Source organism: Borostomias antarcticus, assembly GCF_949987555.1.
Source record: "Borostomias antarcticus genome assembly, chromosome: 2".
Classification (NCBI taxonomy): Eukaryota; Metazoa; Chordata; class Actinopteri; order Stomiiformes; family Stomiidae; genus Borostomias; species Borostomias antarcticus.
Window position 1 is genome coordinate 41029721 of NC_140235.1, and position 10031 is coordinate 41039751.

The 10031-nt window shown below is 51.3% G+C and overlaps 2 protein-coding genes across 3 annotated transcripts; one reads left to right on the forward strand and one right to left on the reverse strand.

Moving 5' to 3' along the window:
- Nucleotides 1-367: 367 nt before the first annotated feature.
- On the reverse strand, nucleotides 368-7975 carry prpf4 (pre-mRNA splicing tri-snRNP complex factor PRPF4; the record flags this gene model as incomplete). Its single annotated transcript, XM_084450981.1, has 14 exons — nucleotides 7863-7975; nucleotides 7321-7505; nucleotides 6746-6932; nucleotides 6157-6244; nucleotides 5569-5648; nucleotides 5288-5381; nucleotides 5039-5133; nucleotides 4844-4902; nucleotides 4106-4229; nucleotides 3772-3861; nucleotides 3450-3572; nucleotides 1347-1454; nucleotides 1079-1197; nucleotides 368-561 (listed from the first exon to the last, which is right to left on the reverse strand). The coding sequence occupies exons 2-14, from the start codon at nucleotides 7490-7492 to the stop codon at nucleotides 368-370; spliced, it is 1533 nt and encodes a 510-aa protein (XP_084307107.1). The 5' UTR covers nucleotides 7493-7505; nucleotides 7863-7975.
- Nucleotides 7976-8098: 123 nt separating this feature from the next.
- cdc26 (cell division cycle 26 homolog) lies at nucleotides 8099-9979 on the forward strand. Of its 2 annotated transcripts, none has more exons than XM_084460882.1 (3): nucleotides 8099-8127; nucleotides 8809-8953; nucleotides 9522-9979. In XM_084460882.1, the coding sequence occupies exons 2-3, from the start codon at nucleotides 8873-8875 to the stop codon at nucleotides 9702-9704; spliced, it is 264 nt and encodes an 87-aa protein (XP_084317008.1). In that variant the 5' UTR covers nucleotides 8099-8127; nucleotides 8809-8872; the 3' UTR covers nucleotides 9705-9979. The 2 variants fall into 2 exon arrangements, with proteins under 2 accessions (XP_084317008.1, XP_084317007.1); XM_084460881.1 differs by having other exon boundaries at nucleotides 8100-8131.
- The last annotated feature ends 52 nt before the right edge of the window (nucleotides 9980-10031 follow it).

The window sequence follows — 10031 nt, forward strand, 5'->3', positions numbered from 1 at the left end:
TGGACACCACAGAGGATGGGAGGGGCTTCTGGTTCGAGGGGTCATGGTGGGATGGACATCATTGTGAAAGACGACACACAAGATCCAAGATTGAGTTTTTAGCTTTTATTAAAAACCAATACCTAAATGACGATTTAGAAAGACGATTCACGCCACTGGCATGACGCTGAAAAAAACCTAAAACAAGTCATAGAAAATTATCTGGAAGGCGGGACAGTTTCCAAACTGCTCCTGGTTATGACTGTCGTTCCCCTCCCCCTCTCCTCCCCTCTTCCTCCCCTCCCCCTCTCCTCCTCCTTCTCCCTCCTCCCCCCTCCCCCTCTCCTCCCTCCTCCTCCTCTCCCCCTCCTCCTCCTCCTCTCCCCCCTCACTCGGACATCCAGAGTTTGAAGGTGCGGTCGTAGGAGCAGGTGGCTATGAGCTGCCCGTCGGGGGACATGTCCACGCCCAACACCTTGCCCTCGTGGCCCGCCAGGGTCTTCAGCGGGGACCAGCCCGGGTGGGTCCACACCTTCGCCATGTTGTCGTAGGCTCCCGACACCAGGAAGTGGCCGTCGGTGGCTGAGGAAGAGACGGAGGAAGAGGAAGAGGAAGAAAAGATTAGCGTGGAGGGAGAGAGAGAAAACCGACCTGGTCTTTACTTTCATGAGACGTCTGGGATTCACATCTGGGCCGTATCTGGGCCACATCTGGGCCACATCTGGGCCACATCTGGGCCGTATCTGGGCCACATCTGGGCCACATCTGGGCCGCATCTGGGCCCACGAGTTCAGAATCAGGAACTCAACTACTTGTTCTACAGATCCCTATAGAAAAATACATTGTGTGAAAAGACACAACAGCGGCTCTAACACAGACGAGCAGAGCCAGTCGTTACATCTCTCCCCGTTTCCTTTAGGAGGTTATAACCAGTTATAACAGCACACAGCAGCTGCTAAACCTTCTCAATCCTCCGAACCACCCCAGCGTCCCACCATCGCACGTCACATGACCTGGGAACGTCGGCCCGTGTCTTACGGCCTTCAGGAGGTTCTCCTGGACCGGGCCGAGCCTACAGAACCGGGGGGAGGGAACTCACGCTGGAAGCGGACGGACGAGACCAGGTTCTGGTGGGCGGGGATTGTGTACAAGCACCTCCTCCGGCGCAGGTCCCACAGCTTGACCGTGTTGTCTCCACTTCCTGTAGCTACGTTGAACCTGGAGAGAGAAGAACCACGTGTATGAATATCAATGTATGCATGCTATCGCAACGTAATATACATATTATATTTACTTATTATATCTACAAACGAACGCTCCTGTTGTTATTTGTGTTTGTGATCGTCGGTGTGTTGTTGTTTACGTACCCGTTGGGAGAGAAGTGGATGCTGTAGATCTCTTTGAGGTGACCTTCCAGAAACATCACACACCGACCAGTCCTCAGATCCCAGACACGACCAAACGAATCCAGACCTCTGAGGAGAGAGAGAGAGAGAGAGAGAGAGAGAGGGAGAAGAGAAGAAAAGGAATGAGACAGAGAGGGAGAGGCAGAGAGAGAGAGAGAGAGAAAGAGAGAGGGAGAGAAAAGAAGAAAAGGAGAGGGGGAGAGGCAGAGAGAGAGAAAGAAAGAAAGAAAGAGAGAGAGAAAGAAAGGTGTATATGTGTTGGGATGGGGAAAGGGGGGCAGAGAGAGAGACAGAGTGAGTTTGCTGAACCAGTTAACGGGGGGGTTTAAGGACCTTTCACACGGTGACCACTACGAGGGTCTGGATCCATACGGACCCCCATCAGGAACGCCTGCTTTCACACCTCATCCTTCACACCTCATCCTTCTTCCTGCCGACCCCCTGAACTGCATTCCAAACACTCTCTCCCTTTTATTGTTATAACCATGTAACTGCAGTACGTAGTCGTTATGCGTTTACTTGCGCTGCTTAGCCTATCACAATGAAGCCAACTCCCCCAGTCCACTACAGACCCCCTCCCTAACAGGTCTACAGACCACCTCCCTAACAGGTCTACAGACCACCTCCCCAACAGGTCTACAGACCCCCTGCCCAGTCTACAGACCCCCTCCCTAACAGGTCTACAGACCCCCTCCCTAACAGGTCTACAGACCTCCTCCCTAACAGGTCTACAGACCCCCTGCCCAGTCTACAGACCACCTCCCTAACAGGTCTACAGACCCCCTGCCCAGTCTACAGACCACCTCCCTAACAGGTCTACAGACCCCCTGCCCAGTCTACAGACCACCTCCCTAACAGGTCTACAGACCACCTCCCCAACAGGTCTACAGACCCCCTGCCCAGTCTACAGACCCCCTCCCTAACAGGTCTACAGACCCCCTCCCTAACAGGTCTACAGACCACCTGCCCGGTCTACAGACCACCTCCCTAACAGGTCTACAGACCCCCTCCCTAACAGGTCTACAGACCCCCTCCCTAACAGGTCTACAGACCACCTGCCCAGTCTACAGACCCCCTGCCCAGTCTACAGACCCCCTCCCTAACAGGTCTACAGACCCCCTGCCCAGTCTACAGACCCCCTACCTAACAGGTCTACAGACCCCTCCCTAACAGGTCTACAGACCCCTCCCTAACAGGTCTACAGACCACGTCCCTAACAGGTCTACAGACCACCTGCCCAGTCTACAGACCACCTGCCCAGTCTACAGACCCCCTACCTAACAGGTCTACAGACCACCTGTCCAGTCTACAGACCTGCTCCCAGTCCGCTAGCGTTCACACTGCAGAACACATGACAGGCGGTCTGTTGGCGCCGACCGCTTCACCGTGGAGCGGAACGCCCCGAAGGGTCGTCAGGAGGCGCCGCTAGCCGAGCAACGACAGGGAGGGGGCGTCGGCCTACGATCACGAGGGGGGGGAACACAGAGAGCCCCGTGTCCTGCTGGGGACCGGTCTCTAATCAGCCTGGGAGGTTTACAGCCATCACAGACACTGAGAATCAGCCCATTGTTTTACCAGCGCTGCATCTAGACAGACCCCCCCCCCCCCCCTGCCCCGCCCCCCCACGGACTAATATAGAACCGGCGCCGGCCGCGCTACGGTCCGACGACGCCTAACGATAGGGAGGATGGCGTTTGGGAATGTGAGGGCGTGGGTGGCGGTTCTACGCCGGCTTCAGGGGTTGTTTTAAGACTGGGGGTTGAAGCACGAGGACGTCATACCAATGGTAGATGGTCTGCACTTATATAGCTTTACAATGAAGGCCTCTCATTCACCCTCTCACACACACATTCACACACCAATGGTGGCAGCTGCCATGCAAGGTGCTAACCGGCTCATTGGGAGCAATTTGGGGTTCAGTATCTTTGCCCAAGGACACTTCGACATGTGGACAGGAGGAGGCGGGGGCGTGTTAAGGCGCGGGGGCGTGTTGAGGCGCGGGGGCGTGTTACGGCGCGGGGGCGTGTTGAGGCGCGGGGGCGTGTTAAGGCGCGGCGGTCGTACCCGGTGCCGGCCAGGGAGCCGTCGGGGTGGAAGTGGATGTCGTGGACCCCCTTGCTGTGGCCCTCCTGGTGCAGGATCTCCTCCTGGGCCTCCAGGTCCCACAGGCGCCACGAGTTGTCGTAGCTGAGGGAGGAGGAAGAGGAAGAGGAGTTATTAGTCTTTATTATCGTAGCTGAGGGAGGAGGAAGAGGAGTTATTAGTCTTTATTATCGTAGCTGAGGGAGGAGGAAGAGGAGTTCTTAGTCTTTATTATCATTCCGCTGAGGGAAACATTAGTGTGTGTAAGTGTGAGACAGCGCTAGCGGGGTCGGTGTTCACCCACCAAGTGGTTCCCAGGAAGCGTCCGGAGGGGTGCCAGGCCACCCGCGCCACCCTCATAGCGTGGCCCTCGATGTCCGCCACCGGCTCGTCACTGGAGAGGACAGGGGGGGGGGGTCAAAGGGTTACGATCATATCTACCTGGCGTGTGCAGCTTTTATCAACCTTAAAAGATACGACTGGCGTCGACTTGTCCCTTTCATTACAAACACACACAAACAACACACACACACACTCTCTTCCTTCCTACTTCCTCTCTATTCTTCTGCTGTCGGACGCCCAGAGATAAAACCCTGTGTGACCGGGAGAGGGGACAGGGGACAGACGCCGGGCGCTACCTGTCCAGACTCCAGAGTTTGACGGAGCCGTCGACGGCGCAGGAGACCAAGTTGACGTCAGAGTCCTCCAGGGTCAGGGTGGCCTTGGGGTGGAAGCTGATGGCCCCCACGTTGGTGCTGTGACCTGGGGGGAGACAGGACCAGAGGTCAACGCCCAAGAGGACGACGCAACCGGGTGCATTAAAGGAATATTGCACCCAAAAAACTCAAAGGTAACCCTAATAACAATAAACCAGCCAATAGAACGGCTCAAAGGTAACCCTAATAACAATAAACCAGCCAATAGAACGGCTCAAAGGTAACCCTAATAACAATAAACCAGCCAATAGAACGGCTCAAAGGTAACCCTAATAACAATAAACCAGCCAATAGAACGGCTCAAAGGTAACCCTAATAACAACAAACCAGCCAATAGAAGGACACTAGTCGTTCTCAGGAGAGAACAGAGCGGACAGATGGAGGTGTTGAAGGTTCTAAGGAGAGAACAGAGCGGACAGATGGAGGTGTTGAAGGTTCTCAGGAGAGAACAGAGCAGACAGATGGAGGTGTTGAAGGTTCTAAGGAGAGAACAGAGCGGACAGATGGAGGTGTTGAAGGTTCTCAGGAGAGAACAGAGCAGACAGATGGAGGTGTGGAAGGTTCTAAGGAGAGAACAGAGCGGACAGATGGAGGTGTTGAAGGTTCTAAGGAGAGAACAGAGGACAGATGGAGGTGTGGAAGGTTCTGGGATGATCTTACCTCTGAGGGTTCTCACCAGGGTGCAGTCTGGGATGGACCAGAGTTTACACAGGCCGCTCCTGAGAGAGAACCGGAGAACAGTCAGGTAGAACGTCTCTAGAACAGGGGTCTAAGGAACGGCGTGCGGGGGAGGGGGGCGTGGCCGGCGGGGGAGGGGGCGTGGCTGGCAGTGCGGTGGCGGATGGAGGGACTCACCAGGACGCGGTCACCAGCATCTTGGAGTTGGGACTGAACTGGCAGTAGGAGATGGGCCGGTCGTCTCCGATCTGACTGCAGAAGTTATTCAGGTTCTGGGCAGGAAGAGAGGCGAGTGAGAGAGAGACACGGATAAAGAGAGACCACAGAGAGGCTAAATAAGACTTGGAGTAAGAGAGAGACAGAAAGAGAGAGACAGAAAGAGAGTAATAGGTAGTGGATGAGAGGGCGGTTCTAGAAGGGTCCTACCCTGAGGGTCTTGTGAAGTTCTTGCTGTTTTACTGTCCGTGTGGATTCAGGAACCTCCCTGTGAGCTCGCGCCAATTCTAACCTCTTCACGGCCCTGTTCAAATCATCCATTTTGTTCAAATCATCCATTTTGTTCAAATCATCCATTTTATTCATACAACGGAAAAGTTACATAGTGTATCAAGCTGTGACTGCATGACAACCACTGAGAACCGAGAATCATGTCATCAGCAGTGCAGTCTCCAATTGGATAAACAATGTGTCAATCAAGCTGTAGGTACCTGGGCAGAGAGTATCTGGCCACCCACAGCCGGGCTTCCTTCAGCGTGTTGGGCCCCTCATGGTACCAGGTCTCCTGACACTGAGACCAAGAGGTGAGATGAGGAGTTAGTGGCCGTTCCTTCATCAGATACCCCTCGTGTTTCACCACAGACTTGGAATCATGGAACGTTCATATTCAAAACAACAACACCACTTTGCTCCGGCTCAAAAAGCTCAATGCTAATGTTAGCGCCGCTAGCTAACTAACGTTATAAATGACGAGCAGCCGTTTCGTGAACCTCCCAAGGACAGAACAGTCGAGATATGTTAATAATAATAAACACAACAAGGACCCAAAGTTAATTTCGACATTATGAAAAAGTTTGACTTGCTAGAGTTTGACTATTATCAAATAAAGCTTTGATTGATTGATTGATCACAGATTGTCGTTTCTCTTTTGCCGTTGACGCCCGGAGGTTTACTTGGACCAAGGCGTTGCCCTAGTGACCAAACACTCCATTGAAAGGATCTATGCTTTGGTATAAAAGCGAACAATAAGTAAACTAAAATGGCAGCAGAGGGAAAGAACAGCGGTCACTGGACGCTACCTCCTCTTGGGAGCGCTTGGCTTTCTCCTCGTCTTTCTTGGATTTCTTCAGCGCGTCTGGACCCACGACGGACAGGATGTTCCTCAGTCTGGGAGAGAGGGAAGGAGGGAGAGGAAGAGAGGAGGGAGAGGAAGAGAGGAGGAGAGGAGGAGAGGAAGAGAGAAGTTGTCATGGTTCTCCCAAGCCTTGTTCACGTTCAACGTCTTTATTGTTTTGATGTTATTTCCTTGTTTTATTGAGAATATGTTCTTATGTTTTTACCCAGGACCCTCCTCTGTACAGCACTTTGGTCGACTGTTGTCGTTTTAAACGTGCTCTATAAATACATTTAGATTTGATTCTCCATTAATGAGACAAGTCAGATGTTAGTTAAGGACAGCATCATGCTGATGTAACCGAGTGACAGCGTGTCCTGGTGAGTCCCAGGTAGTGGTAGCGAATGGTTGGTTAAACTCACTCCTGAAAGGTGCGCTGACAGTCTCAGAGGTTGTGGGTTCGAATCCCGCCCTGGCCAAGCCCTTAACACGGGTCGAACCCAAACAACACAGCGCAGAGTTCAGAGAGAGAGCGCTACACTGGCAACACTCACCTCTCTCTCCTCTCGGCCGGTCCTTCTCCGAAGATGGTGATTGGCTCCCCGAGAGCCCGTAGGCACGCCTTGACCTCCGCGTCGTCGGTGGAAACGGTGATCTGTCTGGCTCGCTTCCTGCGCTCGAACTCCGCGAGGACCTCAGTCTGCCGCTCGCTAACGCGCTCCTCCAGGTCCATAGACTCACCTGATGGGGGAGGGAGAGAGAGGGAGAGAGGAGGGAGAGAGAGGGAGGGAGGGAGGGGGAGAGAGAGGGAGGGAGGGGGAGAGAGAGGGAGGGAGGGGGAGAGGGAGGGAGGGAGGGGGAGAGAGAGGGAGAGAGGGGGAGAGAGAGGGAGAGAGGGAGAGAGAGAGAGAGAGAGAGAGAGAGAGAGAGAGAGAGAGAGGGAGAGAGAGAGGGAGAGGGAGAGAGAGAGGGAGGGAGAGAGAGGGAGAGAGGGAGGGAGGGAGGGAGGGAGAGAGGGAGAAAGAAAGAGAATTAGACTTTATCAATCCGCACTTTATCTAGAGGCAAATAGCAAAGTACACAGCAATCCCTGCATCTCTATCTGATGCTGAGTGTCCAGAGGACTGACCGCTGGAGATGTTGATGTTCCCGGCCAGGATGCCGGCCTTGACCCCGGCCTTGACCCCATCCTTCCCTGAGCCTGACCCCTCCCTGCCCAGCCTCTCTCTCTCCTTCTCCTCCAGGCTGCCATAGAAGATCCGGGTCCTCTTCACCAGGGGCGCCTCGTCCTCGTCAGACATCCTGAGACCTGATCTGGGATCAGAAAACACTGAGGATGTTTTTGAAACACAAGATAGGCAAGGCAAGTTTATTTGTATAGCACATTTCAGCCACAGGGCAATTCAAGGTGCTTTACATGAGACATTAAAAGCATTCAAACAAAAAGCAAGACATTATAGACATTTAAACAAAAAGCAGGACAAATAGAATACAGGAATAAAAGTTACAGTGCAGGGTTAGATAGATAGATAATGCAATCTAGCTATAATAGCTAGCTGTGTGATAACATAGCTATTAGCTAGCACGTTAGCATGTCTACTGCTACTACAGGGCAACAAACAACAACAACAAAAAGTTATAGAACATACAAACAAAGATAAGCTATTTTACCTGCTGCTTTGTTTTCCGTTTATAACTTTATTTCAGAGGCCGTATAAAGAGAAGTATCTTGCTTTTATATCAAAACACAACGTACCCGCGTTGTCTCGCCGACTGAGTGCAGGAAGTTAAACCGCGCAGGCGCAGGAAAGCCAGCAGCGACATCTAGCGAGCTGGAGGGAAATAGCAGGGGAAGAACTACATCTCCCAGAAGCACTTGCGGTGTACGGCGGCTGAGAAGCGTGTATTGCTGAGACTCGCTTCATAAATAACGCCGGTTGGTAAGATGTTTACCCGTTCTTGTCTCTAATTTGGTGTTTAAACATGAATCGGGAAATTATGTATAGTTTTAATTTGAATATAGATCAGTCATGTCTTCAAATGTGCTCAAAGTTGTGTTGGTTAAGTTAGCTAGCTACCAGTTCACTTGCTAAAGCAGATCATTTCAATATGGCTGTGGTGCAGCTAAGGTTAGCTAGCAGCTAGCTTAGCACTAGTGCGTGATAACTTAACTAAGTTAAGAGTTGGTTAAACGTATTTGGCACTGTTTGCCAATGCGATAACATTCTCTATTTGTGTGGCTAGCTAGCTACATGCTAACCAAGGATCAGCAAATCATGCCACAGCTAATGCTACTTATAGTTAGCTAGCTAACTATAGGCAAGGCAAGTTTATTTATAGAGCACATTTCAGCCACAGGGCAATTCAAGGTGCTTTACATGAGACATTAAAAGCATTAAAACAAAAAGCAAGACATTATAGACATTTAAAACAAAAGGCAGGACAAATTAAAAGCATTAAAACAAAAAGCAAGTCATTATAGACATTTAAACAAAAAGCAGGACAAATAGAATACAGGAATAAAAGTTACATAACTACACAACATAACTATAAGATACCGTTACTAGCTATGTGTTTTGTAACCCACTAGACGCCCTTCTCTTCCCTGCTCTATCAGCTCTCTAGGGTGGAGGAGAGGGAGACTGATGATCTGTTCTCATCAGAGTCGAGGAGGATAGAAGATGCTTCGCAGGAAGCCCACCCGTCTGGAGCTGAAGCTGGACGACACCGAGGAGTTTGAGAGTGTGAAGAAAGAACTGGAGGTAAGTAGTTACAGATGGAGTTCATCTTCAGACAAGCAGCCCCAGTGTTACCTGCTATAACGCCTCAGATAGAGTTCATTATCAGACAAGCAGCCCCAGTGTTACCTGCTATAACCCCTCCTTGAGACTGACATGCATGTGTGACCGAGTGAAACGTGGAGTACAAATTAAAACAACTTTTATTGTCATACAGTGGTTGCACAGCGCATAGTGATGGGGGGGTCAATGCCGATACACACACACACAGAGTGACAGGAGTGTCCACTGATGAAATTCTCCCCTGCTCTTAACCCTTCCAGTCGTCCCTCCAAGGGCAGCCGTCTACACATTTTGCAACCCAGTTTAGCTATAACACCATTGAGTTTAGGGTTAAGGAAGACCCTAACCCCTAACCATAACCTTAACCCTACACCTGACCCTAACCTTAACCCTAAACTCTATGGTGTTCTTGCTAAACTGGGTTGCGAAAAGTAATCTCACAGCCGGGAGTAGGCAGCGTGCACGGGGCCAACCAAGACCTCCTGTCCCTCACTTTGTTCTAATCTTCTGCTTTCCGTTTGTGTCTCAGAACCGTAAGAAGCAGCGCGATGAGGTGGACGTGGTCGGAGTAGCGACCTCCAGCGACATGGTCGGAGGCGCGAGCGGAGGCGACACCAAGACCAGGGAGCAGATGATCAACGAGCGCATCGGCTACAAGCCGCACCCCAAACCCAACACCCTGCCCTCTCTGTTTGGAAACCTGCAGTTCTAGGATCACAATGGACTCGTTAAATATAATAAGGCTGCTGGCTCCTCTGGCAGTGTGTAGTAGATAGATAGATCATGACAGGGACTGATGCTTTGTTGACAGAACATGGTTAGGGATGCTTGTATTCCCCTTGCCAAATACATAGGGTTAGGCTCTTGTTTCAAGGTCAGAAAACGTCCCGAGAAAGACAGAATCCCTTCGCTGTGGATGTAAAACATGAAATGTACATGTGCATGCATGAGATGCTTTGTTCTACAGAGGGAAATGTTTCATGATACCGAGTGACTTTTTATAAAATATACTTTTGTTTGATGAACATTTTTGTACGGT

What these genes read in the sequence shown, in the direction of transcription:
- cdc26 (XM_084460882.1), top strand. Translation starts at nt 8,873, where the DNA reads ATGCTTCGCAGGAAGCCCACCCGTCTGGAGCTGAAGCTGGACGACACC. An exon ending in GTGTGAAGAAAGAACTGGAG is followed by an intron (nt 8,954 to 9,521) that starts GTAAGTAGTTAC and finishes TTTGTGTCTCAG; the next exon opens with AACCGTAAGAAGCAGCGCGA.